Here is a 22,826-nt window from a genome sequence, read left to right as displayed (position 1 = left end):
CTCTAAAAGCTCTTTAAAGTCCATTGTTGTCAATGTTTGAGCCGAAGGTCTTCATAAAACCCAACTTTAGTCATTATTAACGTTTCCCAGGGAACATATACCTCTTTCAGCCAGGAAAAGAAAATGAGAACAAATGTTATATCAAACTTATGACATAAGTCAAACATTTTACTTACTATGTCAAGATGATGAGCTTTAAGTCATAATGTTTTATTTCTATCATTCACAACTTTTTATCCTTTTTTTTTTACTGGTGGAAATAGTCTTACATACTGACTGTAGGATCTGTTATCTGAACACACAGATAGTCTTAATGCATTGTTTTATGTTACATGTTGGCAAATAACCATAGTACACAAATTACAAACTATTGTACAGTATATCACACAAACAGGCAAACAGACAGACAGGCAGGCACATAGACAGACAGAAATATAGATGATAGATAGATAGATAGATAGATAGATACTTTAAAGTCATATAAACATAACATAAACAAAGAGATAACTGCTTTCTTTTTTGTTTTATTTATATTCACATCTAACACTCATATTTTCTGTTTACATTTTTGGTACTGTTATTGTTCTTATTTTGTTCTTATAATTTTCCATCACTATGATGTAGTTATAATATTTTCTGTATGTTAATTTTGTGTTCTTTACAATATTGAGACATTTTAACATTATTTAGGTGGAGGCTCCAACTAAGCCCCATGGGTTTTCTGTACCTCCCTACACTGTACATTATGTTACGTTTGTTTTGACATTTCAAATTGTGGAGAAAAAAAAAAACTAAATTACTTTTATTCTGAAAAGACCGTGGCGGAAGTTCTGTTCGGATCACAGCGCGGCGTCAACAGCCATTTTCTTGCAGATGTTAAAGACGAGCGCAGCGTATTTAGCTAGCGTTGGGTTATATCTTGTAATAAATAGGGCTTTATTGTAAAATTACAAACGGTTATATTGCAGGTTTTGTTTTGGTGTGGTTGTCATTGCTTCCGCTAACGTTAGTCGCGGTAGCCTGGCGCGTGTCGAGGACGAAGGTAAGACAACTTCGTAACCTTAGCTACCTGCTAGTTAGCTTTAACGGCAGCCAGTTAGCTATACGTTAGGTAAATCTGTTTTGCTTGGACAATTTGGTTATGTTTTGACGGTTTGGGGAATATATTATATTATAATACTCACCATGGGCTATCGCACTATCAGTTAAACCATTCCCATAAACTCAGCAGAGCTTGTAGCTAGCTAAAGTTAGCTAACGTTAGTGTGCTCACTCAAGGCGGCTACAAAGCTAAGATTAGGGATCCGAGTTGTAATGATAGTTTGTAACGGTACACATTCAAAAATATACTTAGTATTTGACATGACTTGTCATTGCAAGTGAGAATCACGCTAATAAATTATCTTTGGTTATAGTATTACCATCTAAATCAGAGCCACCAATTAAAGAAACTCGGTTCAAGCTGCATCTAATATTAATTTTGTGCAGCTATAAACTGCAGATTAATGTGAATCTGAAAGACTCCCTGTCATGCATTCAATTACCAGTTTATTAGGTTCACCTACAGTAGCTAAAACAAGTGCAGCTCTGCAATAATATTAAGGCAGAACTTGGCAATATGATTAAAATCAATGATCACAATATTTATAAGCATATTTTATACCAGTAATATGATATTGCTAACAGTATGACAAACTAGTGAAGTGGGTTTCATCTTGATGTATTATGAGACTTTCAAAACTCAAACAACTTAAAAGTCGTTATTTAATGAAAGCTAACTCAAAAACACAATAAATAACTTTCACAACAATAAGATTAGTTAATATCATGATATAATTCAGCAGAAACTGTAATATTAACGCACAGCCCTTCTTTATGTACATTCATTTCAACGAGTAATATTAGAGACAACAGTAGGCCTGCACGATTCAGGGAAAAATATGAATCACGATTTTTTAGCTTAGAATTGATATCACGATTTTTTCTTACAATGTGTAAGGTTTATTGCACACATGAACTATGACAAAACAAATTGGCAGTACCAAACATAGATTTTTTTTGGCACCTATAGCACATTGTGCATCACAACAAGCCTGTAAACATAGAGGCTTCAATGAATAAAGAGAATAAAGTAAACACTGGCCAAAAATAGTGACCTAACATATTGAACTAAATATGGCCCTGATACCGGCTCTATCTGAACTCTTTGAACATGTCTTTACATAATTAAAACATGTCAACATGCTGCAGCTACAGCTTCAGTTTCTAGAGAAATGGAGTTTGTAAATTGCCAATTAAGTACACTATCAAAAACAGAATGATTTCTTAGCACGCTCTTTAACTGCTTACCTTTTTATAGAATTAACATTCAATTGGCCATTCAAATAGGTTACCAAAAATAGAAGTTTAATGCTCTGTGCTGAATATGGCCGTGAACATGGCTCTAAATAGGCTAATTGAAACATCTTTTCAGACCTCTTGCCTTGTACTGCTTCATCATATTGCACTTTGTGATGACGTTTGAGGTGCTGGTAAAGTCTTGTGGTGTTACTTTGCTGCCTAAGTGCGCAGGGAAAGGTAAAACAGAGCAACAATTGGTGCATAAAAATTCACCAGCATGCAGGAAATTAAGTGTTTGAGGCTCAAAGTTTTTCTGGGCGAGAATGCTAGGGCTGCTCGATTATGGAAAAAATAATAATTACGATTATTTTGGTCAATATTGAAATCACGATTATTTAACACGATTACTCATTAACATTTGGATATAATGGATAGTGTCCAGGGTATAATCTGTTAGTGTCCTTTATCTCACAGAAAGAGTCTTTGGATCAGAATAAAATCTGTTTTACTACTGTGAGTCGGTTCAGCATTACAGATATCACACATAACGTTACACAGCTAATGAACAGTTCCACAGACGTAACACAATGTGCATCTCACATCACATGTTCACTCACTATGACCACTACTACTGTCATTACGAAACATTGTGCCAAAAAACATTATATAACAATAATGTCGCTGTCAGCGGGCTTATTTGCTAGCTAACCTTTGGAAAAATCCAGCACATAGACGGTACCTTAGAGTAACTTTATGTGAAACGGGTGATTTAACGTCCCTGCTCATTTACATACAGTTTAACAACAAAACTAAATGCTGAGGGAACATTACTGTTTTTTCATGTTTTTGAGCAGTATGCCTATGCACCCCCACTAAGCTGGAAAAAGTTTTAAACTAGGGCTGGACGATATGGCTGAAAACTGTATCACGATATAAGTGTTTCATATCGGTCGATATCGATAATTATTGATATTTTTTATGACCTATTTAAAATAAGGACCAGGAGAAAAATATATTAAATTTAAACATTTTTATTTTAAACTTAACCTTCCTCTGATTTTAATCCCCTCAGTTATAAAAGCAGAAATGTCAACACAACCATGGAAATCACTCAAATAATTAAAATGTAAACATAAGTCTAAAATCACAGTGAAGAAAGAATAAGTAAGAATTGCTTAATAAGGTGTAATAAAATGGTGCAAAGTGTTAAATATAAACATAGAGAAACCTGAAACCTGAGAAGAACTATTTTCTGCAGGTTTAGTGCTAGGTTGGTAACCTGGCTTCTGGACAGTGCTCAGCACGTCTGCCTCCGTTATTTCTTTGTAGCGTTTAGTAAGGCGCTGATGCAGAGTACCTCTCCATGGCGGTCTGCTGCTTGTGCGGTGTAGCAGCTGCAGATGTTGTTGGACGTTGCTGGCGAATACGGCTGTGCTCCAAAGTGTGAGCGCGGCTAAGGTGGTAAAACAAGTTTGCGGTAGTCTTGGTGGGGACGACGGTCAGACTTATAAAATCCCCAAAACTGCCATACTGACTTTTCCTGTTTTATCAACAATTTCCTCGCTCGCTGCGGCACTCACTTTCCACTTATCGCTCCACGCCGCCGGTTCTGTTATTGTAGAATCCAACACGAGACAGCGATGTGGCGCAACCAAACATGATACTGTTACATGATTGGCTGTTAGCGTGTCACTCCCTACGTTGCTAGGTTACCAGAGAGTGAGTGCCTTTATTCATGCAACCAAACTTGCTTCGCAACTTCTGGTTTCTTCCGAAGAAGAAAAACAAGTTATCGAACGTTTTATCGAACGCATTTTCTATTGATATTGATTACGTGTCTATCGCGATACATATCGTTATCGTTTTATCGCCCAGCCCTATTTTAAACAGTAATTGAATACAGCGTATCGGGGGAATACAACGTCTCTAGACAGTATACTACAGTGGGGGGGGGGGCAAAGGCAGAGGGACCGCAGGGGTTAGCTAACGTTAGCTGTTCCCAGACAACTGAGTAGGTTTTGCCTTCTTTTGCTCACCAAACGCTGCTGCCATCTTTACTCGCGCTGAGTTTTTAATTTCCAGCGGATGATATGCACACGACTTGCACATTGATGTATTGGGACTTGTCTCCCTGACTGGCTTCGGGAGGGGCGGATGTGCGCATGCGTGTGTCATTCAGAACCAAGGGGGTAAGCTTCGCTTCAGAACTCGAGCCATCATGGCGCCATTTTGTTGCTAACTGGCCATCACCTCCTGTTAGCATTCCGCTTACCGCCATTTTTTTTTTATGTCACTTGACTGAGAATAACTTTACATCCGAAGTGTTTAAAGACTCGATTTGTCCATTGTTTAGTTCTAAAGAAACACAACAATGTATAAAAGGCTCCATTACCTTGTACCTCACGTTATGGCTCCGTAGCAGACGTTTTTATAAAAATAGGCTAACGATTGGGTCATAACCACGAGACTTACTGTCGCACAGTAGAGGAATTACCGTATAGTACAGGAGAAACTTGCAGGCAGTTTCGACTTACGTTAGCTGTTTAGGTTTAATTACTAATGTTAACTAGCATGTTAGTTAGCAATAATTAGCCTGTGCCCATGTTATCTCCTTACATATACCTACACTCTCCATCTCTGTAAGATTGGGAATGATTGAGATTTCTCTCGGCACATCTACCAGAACACTTCACACTTTCAGACAGGTTGCTCACGTCACATTTACGTTGTCTCTGTCAGTTGGAGGCTGCGCAGTAAAGCTGGCCATCACCGGAAAAGTGCTTCTAATAGCCTTCACTGGTCTCCGTCCAGAGCAACGGGGTCTATTGGTCCATTATATATATGTCAATGTTCAGAACACAAGACAAAATGAGTGTTCTTGCAAAACAGAACATGGCAAAATAATTTCTCGATTATACTATTTTGGTGATCATTGGGAGCCAAAATCGAAAGTGAAATCGAAATTCAATTAATTGCACAGCCCTAGCCTGTACTGTGGTGTGTTATATTTTTCCTGCAGCTTTAATTTTGAAACAAAAAACTCTTTTCCTTAAAGGTTGGCAAAATGTCAAGACCACGGCCCGGATCGCCAAGTTACAGGTAAATGCATCGCCAGTTTTTATATTTGTGTCTCACAAGATCGGAGTATCAATGTGAATGCTGATTTATTGATTCCTGTGGTGATGTGAGTTTTTTTTCTTTTCATTATTTACTTTTCCAGAAGGTTCCCATGGGAGGAACCAGACTTTGATCCTCATAAAGTCCTTGCAGAACTGGATGGGAATCCGTCGGACAGGAGCCACCGCCCTAGAGGAGATCCTGAAGAACACTGGGACTACTCCAGGGAAGACATGTACCCTGAAGGCCAGAGAAGATCCCCTCCTTTCCCAGATGACCATGAGTTTGTGCATCATCGCCACCCAAACCAAGAGGAATTTTATCGCAGAAGGCCACCATCGCCCCATCTTGATGTGATGGGCTTTGATGATGACCGCAGGCTTTCCCCGCTGCGTGATGGAGAAGTTGGGGGAGATAGACGCAGAGAAGGGTTTAAAGAACTCTTCCAGCGTTTTGAAAACAGAGCGAGGTTGCCCCAGTCGCCTCTGAGGATATCTAGGGAAAGATTGCCGCCGACACCGAAGTCTCACTCAGACCACCAGCAGAGAGAGGCGGGGATAGGCTGGAAGAGAGAGGAGCAGGGCAGGGGTCGAGGGAGGTTCAGAGACCAAAGTCCCAATGCGAGGTTGGATGACCAAAGAGGGGGCACAGGTAGGGAAAGAGGAAGGAGGAGCACACAGGGTCCTATTAGAGACAGACGAAGAGAGGATTCACATCACGAGAGGACCCCCCCCTTTAAAAGGCAAAGAAGACAAATGGATGACGCCATTCACCTTGGGTAAATTTTAAGCAAAATGCTTTGCAGCACTGTCGCAAGGAAGCGAAGAATGCAGAGGATTCCCATCTTTCTAATTTTCTTTTAGAATATAATTGCTCGCTGTTTGTCATTACAACTTATTTTCCATAAAACATAATACTAGTTTAACTAGTAGTCTGCATGGCTTAAAGTTGTCTTTCTGTGCAACTTCTTCAGATTCTTTAAAATTTCTGCATGTCTTATGTTGAACACATTCTAGTTGTTAATTAAAACAGCAGCTTTAAAGGCAAAAGTGATTTTAAAACTTGTTGTTATAAGCAAATCAGATATTTAGTTTAGGCTGTGGCATAACTCAAAAGCTAATTTAAAGTGTACATTTAAAACCAGATGTGAAGTTGTATAATAAGCATGAATAATTGTTGAACCATGTCACCTCCTCTTATGCTGTCACAGGTACAGGAATGAGGAGGACTTTGGGCAACCGCGTTACTCAGTGGACACACCCAGAGATAGGTTTGGAGGAGACACTCAGGGGAGCTTCCCCCGTGGAGACGTTCGCCGCTCGGGACCACTCGTCATTGAACACGATCATGGCATCACAGGCAGCAGAGAGCCGTCACGTTGGGAACAATTTGGCGATCGCGAAGACCTTGCGCCTGACTTTATTCGACAGAGGAGTCCTCGTCCAATGGGCTCCTCTCCGGAGCGTTTCAGGGCGTTGGACAGCAGGTTGGAGGATCGGGAAGACGCAAGAGGACGCCATTTTCAAGATAAATGGGGAGACTCCAACTATCATGAAACTAGGAGGAACTCTGCGCCTCAAGATAGACCAAACCCTGTGAGATATGGTAACCGGGATGGTCCTGTGAACCACAGGGGGAGGGGTGGTGTTCGCCCAGGGAGAGGGCAGTTCAATCGCAGCCAGGGTGGAAGGACTGGACCGCCCAGAAATCAACCACGCTTACAGCAGTCCTCCCAAGGATACCAAGATCTTCCTGAAGAAGAGCAAAGACCAGGGTACCGAGCCTTCAGGGAAGATTCTTACGAGGATCCAATCGAAGGGGAGCCTGACTGGGCAGAAGAAGACAGACTTCAACAGTGGGAACCTCAAAGGCCTGGAAGTTTGGACCGGCACCTACACAGGGATGACTTAGACCCTAAAATGCCCCGTCAGAGGGAGCGAGCATGGAACGATCAGAAGACCAACAACATGATGGTTGTAACGGAGGAAACGCTAACCATCAAAGTCGACATGAGCCGACCCGTAAACAAAAACAGGTAGAATATATATTGTTTTTTTAAGAAAATTATTAAGGGTGAGAGGGTAAAGTTCACACTTCTCTTTCTGAAATCATGGAAAGTTGCTGAAGGAACAAGGAAGAAAGAAACAGCCACTTGGAGAGTGGAGGCTTGTTGAAAATGACGGCACACAACATACATCGTCATTGAACTGGATTGTGTTGTGTTGCAGTTTGTACATCTGCTTAAAATGTGTTCCCTGGACATGGATACTGTAAGGCACTGCTAACCATTATCTACCAGATTAGCTGTTGCATCTTACGACCAGGATGCCTCTCAGAAGTTTCTAACAACACACTTTCATCTGAAACGGAGTCACCCTCACATGAAAATGTATGGATTGACACCAGGAAGATGCGCATAGAGCCAGGGAAAGGCTAACACCTCCTGAAGAAATGAAAACCCCAGTTCAACATTTCTGACGAGGCTTGGGGGTTGTCTTTGGGAAAGTGACCATGTTACAGTATAAACAAGCTGGCAATATTTGCTAATCATTCCTTCATAATTCTACACAAATAACAGGAGACACTCACCAGCTGGGAACTTTAACTGGTCATCAACTCTCACATTACCTTTATGCAAATGCACTGATGAGATGGAAGGATCTGGTAAGCAAGAAACAGGAGCGCAAAACCCCTCCAAAATCAAAAGAATGACTGAATTGAAAATCTGTCAAAAAAACAATTATTGAAGCTCATTTAGACATATTAAAGTAAATAAAGGGAAGGGGGGTGATGATGGCTAGCAGAAGAGCTAGTGAGTGAGCATGTTGTCATCAAATGTACTCCGTATTTTTGCCTTTAATCTCAGCAAGCCTGGAGGCAGATTGAAGAGGCAACGCATGAAAGGTGGTTCTAACAGGATTCAGAAATGGCCACACACCACGGCAAATCACAGAAGAAGCAAGACTTTGAAATCATGCTGGTATGAGTGAAGAGGGGTTTGGCGGCAGAAGTGGACCATCACACAGACGCTGTGGACTTCTCCGGAGCAAGAAACGTCTCAAAGACCATATTGAAAAGGATCAGAACCAGACGTTGGTTCTTTGTTGCTCTCTTGCTTTCCTAAAAGCAGCTGTGAAAGGACACACCCTGCAAACATTATCTTACATTGTTATAGAGAAGTATGTTTGAAGGGTTGTTGCAGTATGTCATCACTCAGTTAGGTTGTCTTGGTAAGACATCACGCAAAGATTTGGATTGTTTTGGACTGAAAATGGAAAAGGCCATTATATGTTAAAGCTCTCTAAATGTGACGATCTCTATAATGCACATTTGTGTTTTAACCACCTCCTTAATGATGCTACACATGTTGCCTCTGGTTGAGCTGAGGTCCACAGTTGTCGTTTATGATTCTCTGAATTCTTTGAAGACATTTCAGTTGCGGTCTGTGAAGCAGGACCAGGAAGTATAAACCAAGCAATACTGAAACTGAAGGACAGGTCTGTTTCCTGAAAAGAAGTCCCTTGGAAGTCAAACCGTTGACAGAAGACAAATAAAGATTTAAAGAAGTGCAAACCTTTAGCAATTAAGCAACATTGCTTGCCTTGTGGTGAAGCAATATCACTTGAGCCCACCAGAGAAAGACCTCGTTAAAAGAAGAAAGTAATCTGAGTGCTCTGCGATGAACGGGGGGAAATGTTTGGAATATTTAAACAACATGAATGAAGATATTTCACAGGAAGTTGAGAGCATTTTTTAGCTTGACAGGAGCCGTTTCTCCAAATGCCAAATCTGAGGTTTGGAAACCTGCACACGATCAGTGGGAGGAATGTTCTGGCACGATTTCCCACTACTTGTGGATGAGCGGGAATATCGGAAGTGTGCCTGTGGCTTTAATAAGATGAACTTCTGCCTTAATTGGCCAAATACTGAACTGTGTTTGAGGTGTTATTGTGGTAAGAGTTTTCAAAGCATGTCCACGATGCGAATGCTGAGACTCATTCAAGTTCAGACAAACATGGAGTCTTATTTTTCTTTACTGTTCTTGCCACAGGGATTGATGGATGAACAAACACACCTACAGCTGTTTTTAGTCGAAGAATTTGAGCTGTGGATCTCAGTTTCTTGTCAGAGAAGCTGGTAAAGAAGACAAACCTGACAGCCCCAGCCATACTTTACTGATTTAAGAATGAATACACATTGTTTAAAGAAGAAAGTTTGAATGTCAACATCAATACTGTTAAAGGAGAAATCAAAGCATCATTAATGTGGTTGCAAGGAGAAGATGAGGCCAGGAACATGGATGTCCCCAATACAGATACATTGAGAAATTAAAGCCATGAACATTACTATCATGATGATGAATGGATATGGATTCAACCAATGGATTGCAGCCTCATCGGGGCCATCACAAGGAGAGAAAAAAGCCATGAGAATAAATATTAATCCTCTTGAAAGGAGGAGAAATTGACGCCTTCAACAAAAAAATCAATGCTAAGAAGTTGAGAAAAGATCGGTGCCGTTACAAGGAGAAATGAAATTGAAGCCTTGAAGATAAATATGAATGTTGATGGAGGAGAAATTGCAGCATCTTCAGTGCTGGAAAAATCAGAAATCAATGCCATGAACCTATGCATCAACGTATCTGGAAGATGGAGGAAGTGTAATCAGTGCTGTGTGCACAGAAATTGAAGCCATAAACATAAATATTGTCAATCTGAAAAAAGCATAACTTCAAGCCAGGAACATAAACGCAAGTGCTGTGAAATGGAGTGATTGAAGCTGTCAACTCTCACAGCATCAAACCGGATAAAGAGATATTTTAAAGTCATGAATTATCCATGCTGATCAATGGAGAAATGTAAGGTGTCATCAGCGAAGAGGAGAAATCGACATTATGAAGAACAACATAATAGATTCTGCTCAAAAGTGGCTCCAAAAGGTAAAAGAGGAAATGTTAAATCCTGGAGGAACTGTGGGGCAAGTTTGAACAAAGATCACAGATCTATATCGGACAAGATGGGCGATTAAAAATGTCAAGTTTTCCATGGGGGATTCAAACAACATGACTGGAGTCCACCGAATGTATATCTGCTGAAGTGAGAACCCAAGTAAAGATGCCAAATGGAAGATTTAATGGATCAAATGCGAAAAGAAGTGTGAACTTTCACCCAACCTAGAACTCACCTGTCTGTTTAAAAGAGAGGGGGTATCTTGGGCTCCTCTGGCTTTACCTTTTTAAGCCTTTCTAAACCTCCATAAACCTTCATAAAAAGATTATGAATTTGTACGATTCTGTGTACTTTCAGGGGTGAACATCCCCCTTTTTTATTCAACATAGTTATTGTAAACATTGTCAGTTGTGGAACTCATGAAAGGTAAAGGTAGGTTTGTTGGGTAAGGTAAAGATTTTATTTATCTTTTTTTTTCCCAGATGTGATGGAGACAGTCCTTTTTTTTAAACTATGTATTTTGGCTAAAATACGCAAATATATGCTCAAACTGAGTACAATATATTCAGTTTATCAGGAATTTAAACAGTTGTTACCAGCTACAGTAATAAGTGGAAAAGAGACTTTTAAAAGGAGTAAATCAGTCCTTGTGCCGGATGCTTAAACGTCCACACAGAGCAAGTTGGGTAACTTTTCAAAACGCTAAAACAGAAACAAGTGTAAAATTACTTTAGAGTAATGCAGTGTTTCCTCCTGTAGAAACTAAGCATGAATGGCAGTTTAAGCTAACAGCTTCTATGTGTTGTTAAAATGTAAGAACTGGTAAATAAAACGCATCTTCTGGTAAGAGCTCATCCTAATGGCAACCAGTTTTACCTCTTGGCTTGGTTTCATTCTTTTTCATCTCCTCCGCAGCTCGCTGTGCTACTCCTCGGACAGGCAGCTCTCTTTAGACCTGGTCAACGTGGGTCGCCAGCGTCTGGACTTCCTGCCTATGCTGGAGCACTCCGGGACGTACCAGGAGAATGCCATGCACACTGGGACTTTTGCCCAGGAAATCATCACACTGGTGCACCAAGTCAAAGGTCAGCACAGCACGCACACATCTATGTTGTGTGTTTAAGACCATAAAACATACCATAAATGGGAACAAATAAGAGTTTAATCTCCATTTGGATTCAAGATCCCTAACATAACATGTTACAAGTCAAAAAAATCAATGCCTTGTTCACTTATTTATGCCAAAGTTTACATCTAAATAACATTGCAGTCTAGTTTAATAGAGGGGTGGCACTAGCTCATACACTGAACTCTCCTGGGGCTCTGGAGGAAGTTTTGAAATCTTAAAATGAATGTCAAGAGCAGCTGTTTCCTGCAGCAGTGAAATCAGTTTGAAAACGTATTATTTAAACGTATTATTTTTGGCATTGAAATTGGCAGAGTATGTCTGATCAGTACACAGTTATTAACCTGTTTTACAATGTGTGAAACGCTCTACCGTGGGTCACATCCTGATAAAATGTTACACTGCTTTACAGAATTAAATTTGTGCTTTTTTTGTAAACTGTGTGAAAAGAAATTCAGATTTGGATAAACACACAAACCATAAAAGTGTTTCTTGGCATGCAGTTGGATTGTGATTAAACCACAAATACTTGACATATTTAGGTTGTTAAAGTGTTTCTTTTCTGAATTCACAGAGCAGTATTTCAGAAATGATGGGGTCACCCTGAATGAGCGATTCTCAGCGCCCCAACAAGGCGGCTACTCTGAAGCAGACACGGAGGAGCTGACGTTGGATGAGAGGTTCAGTTCAAACCGGTACGTTGAAAAGTGACAGACGGGCATAGTGTTTGTTGTTTTTGGTGATCGAAGTGGTTCTAATGGTAGTTAGTGCATGATCATATCCTCATAATCCTGTCCAGACGGAGCAGAATATTAAAGTTTTCTTAAACTTGGAGATCAAAAGTACAAAATTAAGATTTATAACAATACGGGTTAATGTTCTGCGCTACAACAGTAACTTAAGCCCTTTTCGCACAGGAACAGTTTGTAGATTATCTGCATCAGTGTTGTTTTTTTTGCCTATCAATTTGTCAATCCCTAATTTGTAATAATTACAGAGGTTGTCTGTGATCTTGTCTGTTCGAATCTGCCATGTCTGTAAATTGTCAAGTAAAAATTCCATCCATTCCAATTACCGACCATATTTCACCAAATGCACAGGTTATGTAATAATATTAGTCCCGTAGGAATTGGCATCTCTTTGATTCTGGGTTCTATTGGCTGCATTGACAATTATAAAGAGCAGTCTTGACATCATATGTCAGGGATAATGTCGGTAAATTTGAGTAAAATACAGACTTATTATCTAATTTCTAAGTTGTCAAAAGAGACCAGTGTCTTTCAGTAAAAGAGCCTGTGATCCTTGGGTGTTCTTCTAGTTCCTAAACCCATGTTCAGAACTGTACTAGTAATGTTACTCCTAGTTTTGATTTTGATTGTTTAATTTTGATTTGTCATTCTGTATTTTTTGTACTTTAAATTGCATTATTTACTGTTACATTTGTAGTTTTGAAATGTGTTAATCTTGTAGTTTTGTTTTTAAAAGGTGCTGCATTCATTCAGGTGATAATTATTACTGTATGTGTAAAGTTGTAAAAAAAACATGGTCTTCTTCTGCAGAGGCTTCAGCTTAAACATGAACTCGCTGCTTGACGACGACGAGCCTCTGTTCTCCAGACTAGGACCCTTGCAGGTGCATAAACAAACTCCGTCTCTAATATTTGGCATCCTAAAACACTACACCGTAGAGACCGTTGATAAAACGGCCTCATTGGTTTTGCGGATAAATTTCCATCTGAATAGGTGTTTTTTATTTATTTTTTATTGATGATGTGATGACAGCCGGTTCGAGACCCGGGGGACCTGAGGCACGACCTGGAGAGGAGGAGACAGGAGAGGCTGGAGGGGGTGAAAGTCACAATATCGGGGAACAATATGTCACCGCGCCCCCTGGGTCCAATCAGGTGAGATTAAACTCCTTTTTCTTCCTGCTGTCGGTATTTATCAGACTTTACATTGTGGTAATAAACCTCCAGAGTGCTTTGAATGTGAAGTTGGATAGATTTGAACATGAAAACCCTGCATTAAGCAAGTAATATTACCAAACTTACCATATTCTGAGTTTTAAATACTATAATAACTGATATTTCACAAAGCAGAAAATATTACAAAGTGTCTGAAGACTAACACACTGTTAATATAAGATGATAGATCAAGATTACATATCAGTGGTGAAAAGCAACAAAGTACATTTACTCAGTACAAATAAAACAGGCATGTAAAGTATTCTCTTTTAGGATATACCAACTTAAACTTTCTGTACATTGTGTTCATGTTTCTGTCAGCGCGCCGGGGTTAGCGTACAGGGAAAAGGATGAAATGTCTCAGATGGAGGACGAAGGATTCTCCAACTGGCCAGAGGAGCAAAGCAGGAGACGAGAGGGCAACATGGTGAGCATTAAAGAGAACTTTTAATCTGATGGAGACTACGTGTTAAGAGCTCAAAGTGAATCTTTAACCTGTCTCTCCTCCGTTAGGGACCAAGGAGAGGAGCTCCGTACAGGCTGAATGCTGCCTCCCAACGCAGGAACACACGCCCCGTCAACCAGCTCGGACCAATGAGGCGACCAAACAACCGCAACACCGCTGCAGGTAACTAGGCACCCCTGCAAACTTTGTAATACTAAAAGCAATCACGGCCACTCAAGACAATGCTTGTGATTAGGCAAGCTGCGACGCACCGTGTCCCAGAAGCAGGTTTTAATTTGGGAGCCACGTGGTTTTCAACAGGCCAGACAGGAAGTGGAAGTGCTAGGGCATCCGGTCAGTTTTCAAAATAAACACCCTGTGAAGACTCCCGATGGTATATCGCGTCACTACACTACTGTAACAACTAAAACACGGCCACAAATCTTTCATCTGTGTCGTTCATAACTGGACTAAATTAAAGGAACTATTTACTTTGTAGACTTTTTATGGTAGAAGCACAAATATCCAGGAAAAATGAACCAAAACAACAAAATCTGCAAGTCGGGCAGGCAAGACGCTCGGCTTCTGTGACGCTCCAAAACCATGGCGGTGGAATCCCCAGGTAGGGCTGGGCACCGAACGTCGATACTTTCATGGCACCGAAAAAAAGCACAAGCTTATCTGTCCTCTCTGCATACTGTTGAACGAATGTTCGAATTGAAAACCCCAAAACAAAGAAATAGCAGAATCCATATCATTCCTTGCTTTACAGCATATATAACGTTGTTAGTATTAACAGAATACCTATATCATTGCTTAGAGTGTGTGTTTTGAAACCCCCCCCCCAAAAAATATATATCTTGCTTACATATCTGTTTTTGCTTACATACTGATCTGTTTCTGCACTATATGACAAAGAAAGCTTTCATTGAGAATTGTAAGGAGTGGAGCAGAACAGCCAGACAGAGATAAGAGAGTACAGGCAGAGAACAAGACCGTGAGTACTAAAGAAAAATCGTTGGTTGTAAAGATCCCCTTCGGGCAGTGCTTTTCATACAAAGGGGGACAAGAGCCCGTGATTTGGGGACGTCTGGGGTAGTGTGTCTAGCCTCTTGCCTCGCCCCTGGGTTCCCTGATCCGGGGGAGGATCTCTCCTCAACGGAGGGCGTGTGTGTCTCTAAAAACTAATCAATCAGGGAAGCGTCAAAAAGCAACTCCTTTTAGTATAGGCCAAAACATCCGCCCTGCTGACGGGCAAATGGTGTTTGCCTGTACGGCAGAAGATGGCACAGTAGGGCCGCGGCTTGCTGAGTGGAAGTCACAAAGGGGTTGGCTCAACCAGCGAGCGACGCGACACCTCAGCAACTGTCACACCGGTCGACATGGCACCCCAGATGGGACCACATTAGATGGGACAGTTTTCTATTTATAAAAATATAATAAAATATATATATATATTTTTTATGGGACCGTTGTAGTGCTAAGGGGCGACGAATTAAGCACCAATTTAACTAGAAGAGTCAAAACGGATTAATTCTTAGCAGCCAAATACAGTCTAATAACAGTCTAGAGGTCCAAACTTAAGGGGGCATACATCTCGAGTTCAAATGTTTTATACTCTAGAGTTCAAAGTAGCGCGCCGTGCAAATCTATTTACGCCACTGGGTGGGGGTAAGTAGAGGAGCTACAGCCTTTTAGGAAAAGTAGGCACACCCGGATCTCTGCGTACCGGCTCTTAGCGGGAGGAATCTTCGAAGTAGCAGGGATACTGAGGACTAAGCCCTATCCATTACTAACTGGTTAGGTGAAGTAGGTAAACCGAACCGAAAGCAACGTGAAAGTTCGTCTAGATATAAAATAGGAGGGGTAAGGAGTGTAGAGGAATTTTGGTTGAACGAGAAATCCATAAGCGCAAAGTATCTATTAAACCCCCTCGAGCCATGGCAACTGCAGTGCCTGGCGCACAATCTACCTTTGAAACCGACACGGAGGAAAACCCTCCAGTCGTAAGCGGCACCGCTAGGATATCGGAAAGTCTACTAGACATGGGGCCAGGGTCAGTCAGTTACTACAGTGGATGGATCCAAGACTGTGGCCCGTGGCCTAGTCAGCTAAAACTAATCTCATGGTTCAACCCAGCGAATAGGGCGTTGGACCATGGGGGAGGTGTAGCATTAGCACATAAGCAACGTTTCCCCCAGTCATGTGACTGGGTACCAGCGCAGGCATTACCTGATGGCACCGTAGTACGTCAGGCGCACAGCACGACAGGAACACACGGGGAAGTAGTACACTGCTGCTTTAGCGCAAAGTCAGACCAGACTAGGCTAGCGTCAGAATTCTACAACCCAGAGGATGAAATCTACCTTTACATAATACTCTATAATGGTGTAGCATTCGCTAGACACCCTTACAGGGTGATTACCCTGTTAGGCACAGGGTTATTCAAGTACCCGATGCAGGCTGGGCTAAGTGCTCTAGCCAGAATGCTGAAGGAGTACCGGAGGTACGAATGGGTGGTGTGCTGTTCTGAAAGTGAGAGGGGAATGATGGAGCGAGCCTTGGTGGACCCGGGCCCTATCTACCCGGACCCTTTCGTCAGACATGAGCCCCGGTCGTACAGTCCGGCAGGGTCAGTAACCGTGTACTTTCCAGGGAATTCCAGAGACTCAGGCGGGTACAGCCCAAGCCAGCGGACTGGAACCCCAGGAAGACAGCAAGGTGGTTCAGACAGATTGAGTAAGAACAGCCCAAGTGACCTCAGAGGGGCCGTAGGGCTATCTGGGGGTTACTCGGCTTCAGGAAGCCAAGAAAGGGAGATATCCAGCGTAACCGGAGACGGGGAAGCTGGGCACAGGACCGTAGTGCACATGCTGAGGGGGCCAGAGGGATGCCCTCAGAATAGCAGCACATACGTGCTTTCCTCAAATCGCATATGAGAATGGAGCCTCTACCGGACTATGAACAACAGCTAGTAGTCTGGGTAGGCAGGGAGTACCTCACAGAGATACAGGCTAAACCGGCGTGTAAGAAAGGAAACTTTCAGGCGCTTGATTGTCTGACCTCTGCACAGGGGATAGGCTATAGGGCTTTATCTCAATTAACCTCAGAGGAAGGAAGGGATAGGGGGGTCACTGCCACCGACCTAGTACGATAGATAAGTGACATCCTACCCATCTATGGGGAATCTACCTTCTACCTACTCCTCCCAGAGGAGGGTCAGGAGGAATATGTAAATCCAGGGGAAACTGGCAGGTTATAAACCAAAACAAGTAACTGATTCCTCTCCTGTCTTTCAGGACAGGGTTGAGGTCTGGATATACTCAGATTACACGAAGACTGAAGCAGGCGTTAAATCAAAGCTTCAGTGAGCGGGGGTAGTCCAATTTCAGCTACCTAACAACCTAGTGGTACTAAAGGGTTATAAATACCCAGTGCATATTACTCAACTACAGCTTAGAAAGAGACACACCCAAGATGGCTACAATAAAACCTAGATACCGATTTCTGCTGTCAGTCGGCTGTAGATGAGTCCAGTACGGGGGTAAAAACAATGAACGATCTAATTGCATTTTGAAATGGGAGAATTACATACCCGGACATTGTGTCCACTGCGGGATCCAATGCTATGAAATAGTCTGGCAAGGCCTTAGAGCAACCAGGCCCACAGCAAGGAAACCGTTAGTGGCCACAACGGGGATTGAATGCAGTGGTAATGCTAGGTTTACTTTCTACAACCAATGTGTTGATACCGTGGCCACCGGAGCAACGGTGGGACGATGTGACCACAGTTGGATGTCTGGGGGCTGTTGCAAAGGCTCCAATTCAGGCTTCATCAACATGTGATCCTCACACGTACCACAGGTGCTACAGGGCCCCGGATTTGTTTGATAGGGATCCCCCGTGCCAAGCTTTGGCCTTCAGGGAGACTAGAATGATTCAGGCCTACCCTGAGGTGATTAAGGTCAAAACCCGGGGAGCCAGGCACAGTGTACAGGTTGTGCTTGGGGAGGTTATGATCCGAGCCTGTAAAGGGTTCACAAAAAGAGAGAATAGTCAGACTCAAACCCCTTCTACCATCCCTGTCAAAGTGTCTACAGGGACTCCGACTGAACCGGAGGAACCTGAGGGGACCTCTGTTCCTACACCGGTCCCAAACTCCCAGATATTGGTGGAACCAAAAGCGACCCCTGTCCCTGTGCCGACCCCTGACCCTCAGACACCAGAGGAATCAGCCTTCAGGATCTACCAGTATGGTCGAGTGGGGGAAAAACGCAAGAAAACTAAGGTTCACCCGCATGCAACTGGTGACCCGGATATGTGGAAGTATTTCACACACGTGAAACTGGGACGGTTCCGACACAAATGGACGGTAGAACCTTCCATGGAGAATCTGGATTACTTCGTCAAGAATTCCACTCATCTGAAGACGATGAATTCTGATTTCTCGAATGAGGACGGGGAATGCATTCCTGTTGATAAACATTGGCACGTGTTCAACGCAACCAGCAACACGTTCCTGATTCTGACGAACCGTAGTCAGGACCCCTTGGCAATAATTCTGGACTATAATAACATTTGAGCGCTGCTAGTTTTGTGTTTTAAAGGGAGGATGTTGAACGAATGTTCGATTGAAAACCCCAAAACAAAGAAATAGCAGAATCCATATCATTCCTTGCTTTACAGCATATATAACGTTGTTGGCATTAACAGAATACCTATATAATTGCTTAGTGTGGGTGTGTGTTTTGAAAACCCCCAAAAAAACATATGTCTTGCTTACATATTAATCTGTTTTTGCTTACATACTGATCTCTTTCTGCACTATATGACAAAGAAAGCTTTCATTGAGAATTGTAAGGAGTGGAGAACAGCCAGACAGAGATAAGAGAGTACAGGCAGAGAACAGAGACCTTGGTAGGGGCACACATCCCTGTGTGTGTGTGTACATCCTGAAACACATGTGCTGCTATACACATCACACATGCTGTATGGCTCATTAAGTTTCCTTTTACTGTAAGTTGTCTGTGAGCATTTCTTACATTACCTTACAAGGACAAAAAAGTACATAAAGCACATCCCCCTTGGTAACTTTGGGAGGAGTAAATGTTTTTTCGTATATAAATATTAGTGTTTTTGCCAAGAAGCGCTCTTCTCTTCTTCTTCCTGGCGCCTTCTGCTGCATTGGGAAAGATTTATTTTTGCCTCTCACAGCCAGAGGGGTGGTCCCCTGCACTCACTGGGTGCAGTGGAGGGAGGAAAGAAAAAAGAGAAGCGGCTTTAAATTCCTCTGTTAAGCAGAGGCCCTATTTCTATTTTGTAAAGGACCACTTGCTTTTAATTTCTGCTTTTGTCACAAGATAATAAAACCACCTGAGCTCGGCTTGAGCTAGGGGACCAAACCTTTGCCACTGCCGTATTTCTTTGGGCTCGTTGTACCCGCTGTCAAGCGGGGAGGGTTTCCCCTCACGAGGGGTTAGGTCAGACTCCTCTTTAACCGCCCGTGGCGAGTTGCGGCCCGGCGGGGATCGACTTGGACTCGCAGACCACCTGTCATCTCCTAGTGGGAGTGCAATTCCCTACGCGCACGGCCCGGTCAGAGTCCCTGAGCACCGCCTCTCTCAGTCCGGCGACCAAGGAGGGCAAGCGGGCGTCCTTGAGAAGGAAGGGACCTCCGGTGACCCTGGGAGGATCGGCCAAAGACCGTGAGTACTAAAGAAAAATCGTTGGTTGTAAAGATCCCCTTCGGGCAGTGCTTTTCATACAAAGGGGGACAAGAGCCCGTGATTTGGGGACGTCTGGGGTAGTGTGTCTAGCTTCTTGCTTCGCCCCTAGGTTCCCTGATCCGGGCGAGGGTCTCTCCTCAACGGAGGGCGTGTGTGTCTCTAAAAACTAATCAATCAGGGAAGCGTCAAAAAGCAACTCCTTTTAGTATAGGCCAAAACATCCGCCCCGCTGACGGGCAACTAGTGTTTGTGCCCTACTGTGCCCAGAAGAGGGCACATTAGGGCCGGGGGTTGTTGAGGGGAAGGCACAAAGGGGGTTGGCTCAACCAGCGAGCGACGCCTCAGCAACACACACACACACACACACACACACACACACACACACACACACACACACACACGGCGAGGTGCCTATGGTATCGGAAAAAGTATTGTTAGGAACCGGTAGGGCTGGGTATCGTTCAAAGCCTTTCGATCTGGTGCCAATTTCGATACCTCAGTTTCGATGCCGGTTCCTAACGAACCGAAAAATCCATTTCAACATCAACAAAAATCCATTAAACACAAAACTTTCAAATTTCCAACTTAATTGTGAATCAAAACAATTATCAAAATGTAGAAATTCTGGTAACGCTGCTCGCTCAGAGTAACATTATTAAAGTTGCCTTGCCTTACAACCTCAGCCTGTCAGTCAGTCATCAGGGCAGAGAAACCACCGTTGTGCCTGCTTGTCTAAGAGGAAGTGTAACGTCAACAGCACCGCGACCGCTTTCGCCTCTCCATTAATACGGTCGGTCGGAGCTCTGCTCTGTCAGTGTGCAGAGAGGACAGATAAGCTTTCGCTTACGCGTTCAGATGCTTTTGGCACTGAAAGATTGATAATTTTTCGATCCTCATAGGATCGGATTATTTTTTCCGGTGCCATAAAAGCATCGACGTTCAGTGCCCAGCTCTAGGAACCAGCATTGAAACTGAGGAATCGAAATTGGCACCGGATCGATTTTGAACGATGCCCAGCCCTATCCCCAGGTTATTGTTTCAGATCATTGTTTATCTGTCCGGCTGCAACTTTACTGTTAATTACAATTACATTGTGGAGCATTTAGCAGCTAAAGAGATGGATATTTCCCTCTTTCGTCTTCTGTGAGCACGCTGAAGGAATAATCATATATATTTTATGGGTTAGATTGTAGTCTACAGCATTACAACTCGGTTTCATAGATCTGTAATTTAAATCAACTAATCGATTAATCGACAAAAATGGTATGAGCGTTAGTTGCCCGAGAATTTCTTTAATGTAGTGCAGCCCCACTTTGCAGCCACAGCCCAAAGTATTCATCGTTTGGCGGGCAGCTGGCGGCTCAGTCCCTCCCTGCGTGCAGCTACTCTCTCAGGCTCAGCGTGACCCATTTAGTCAGGTTTACTCTGTGGTAAACTCCCGTTGTGTAACAGCCTCTTTTGTCTTGGCGGCCTCACGTTGAGGTCGGTTGGGAAGTGGAATTCCTTTTTACTTTTGACCCGACACGTTTCAAGGAGTTAATTCTCACTGTTCAGCTTCTAATCATACCTGAGCTGATCCAAATCCCATCTTCTCACCTCGTCTTTCTCCCTATTCACTAGGGTTGGGTATCCTTCGGGTTTTTTCCAATACCAGTAATAAAACGGTCATTTTGAAACGGTGTGGGTGCCTAAACGGTGCCTGAATCGATAAAAAAAAAGGAAAAGCACAAAACAACATTAAAGAACGGCTTGTTCAATTTTAATTTCTTTAATTTATATAAGTTAATTTCATTTTTCAAACAAACAACTGAATGCAAACATTTCAAGTCCTGAAAGAAAAGGATCAGAAAGATTATATTAAATTCACTTGTATAATCTGCCCCTCTTTCACAAACATTAACAAAACAAATAATTAAATAATAAAACATACTCTTCCCTTCCACCTCTCCCCCTTACCAGTCACAAAACAACACAACAAAAACTGAATTAACACATTTCACTGTATTAACTCAACATATTTGCTTTAATTGTGTTTTTCAACGTTTCTTTTAGTTTCACTGTTGAGATTGTTGCACAAACTGATTTTATTAGTAATTAATTTTTCTTTAGATTCCTTTCCCTCAGATTGGTTCTGTAACTCTGTTTCATTGCTAAGGCCATATGGTCAAAATTCAAATTTTAAATAATTTACTGAACATATAATAACAATCACTTAACTCACAAGAAGAAGAACTAGTTCGCAGAAGGGTTCTCAACAACTAGCGTCCCGTGCAGCGATGCTTCTGTTGCCTGTAACGCCCATTTTCGGAGCCCCAGAGAGCAGTGCATGCATTTAAGTTCCACTAAAATCTGCGTTGTCATTCGGTCTGGTAGATTCCGGTCGTTAAACCTTTCTTTTTTGGTATATATTGTTTCTACCTGTGAACTGGATTTCTCTGACCTCTGCTCTATCTCTCTGTCTTTACTATCTGTAGGTCCTAACTGGTGATCGGACACTGGAAAGGTATCCCGTTTGGACGCTGCTGGTTTGACTTTTAACACTGTTCGTTAAAAAAAAAAAAAAAACTAATTTAAAAGGATTTTGTTTTTGTCTCGGGCCAAATTGTGTTTATTTCCAACAACAGCACAAAGTTGGCGTTGTATCAAACTGTGAAGATTGCTCTGTTGGTGTTAGCCAGCGAGCGGCAGCAGACTGAATGCGAAACGTTGATACCTGCAGCTGGTCCACGTTCTGTAACTTCTATTCACACCTGTTCTGTCCTTCCATCTTTGCTCTTTTGTGTGTTTTCTGTTATTGATGTCTGTATTTTCACGCTTTGTCATGTTGATGTGTGGTTTTGATTTGTTTTTTAAATCAAACGATCGCTATTTATCAGGTTAATGTTGATTTGAAATGTCTGCAGATATTGGATAAATGAATTAAAACACACTACGCTCATGTGAAGCTACAGTACTTAAATATACCGTGATTGTACATTTAATTATCTTTTTCCTGCCAGATGACTAACACATTATCCTGCCTCGTTATAAGTGAAGCATCACTAGTTCTGTTATCTTGATTTTTTTAGTTTTTGTTTTATCATACCTGTACATTTTAGTTTAACGTCAAACCAGCCCTTAATGTCAGTGTTTCAGTTTTTTAATAAATAAGTCATTTTGA

General features: G+C 42.2%; 1 protein-coding gene across 5 annotated transcripts; it reads left to right on the top strand.

Moving 5' to 3' along the window:
* The first annotated feature begins 838 nt into the window (after nt 1–838).
* zgc:112982 (uncharacterized protein LOC503771 homolog) lies at nt 839–22,826 on the top strand. 5 transcript variants are annotated; one of them, XM_039790211.1, is made up of 11 exons: nt 839–1,042; nt 5,396–5,439; nt 5,564–6,235; nt 6,668–7,492; nt 11,322–11,491; nt 12,107–12,227; nt 13,092–13,164; nt 13,314–13,435; nt 13,817–13,922; nt 14,009–14,123; nt 18,032–19,342. In XM_039790211.1, the coding sequence occupies exons 2-11, from the start codon at nt 5,405–5,407 to the stop codon at nt 18,520–18,522; spliced, it is 2,730 nt and encodes a 909-aa protein (XP_039646145.1). In that variant the 5' UTR covers nt 839–1,042; nt 5,396–5,404; the 3' UTR covers nt 18,523–19,342. The 5 variants fall into 5 exon arrangements, with proteins under 5 accessions (XP_039646145.1, XP_039646144.1, XP_039646143.1 ...); XM_039790210.1 differs by having other exon boundaries at nt 5,561–6,235; XM_039790209.1 differs by lacking the exon at nt 839–1,042 and adding an exon at nt 4,377–4,529.

Source organism: Perca fluviatilis, chromosome 22 (assembly GCF_010015445.1).
Source record: "Perca fluviatilis chromosome 22, GENO_Pfluv_1.0, whole genome shotgun sequence".
NCBI classification, from domain to species: domain Eukaryota; kingdom Metazoa; phylum Chordata; class Actinopteri; order Perciformes; family Percidae; genus Perca; species Perca fluviatilis.
This window is presented reverse-complemented; position numbering and strand designations above follow the sequence as displayed.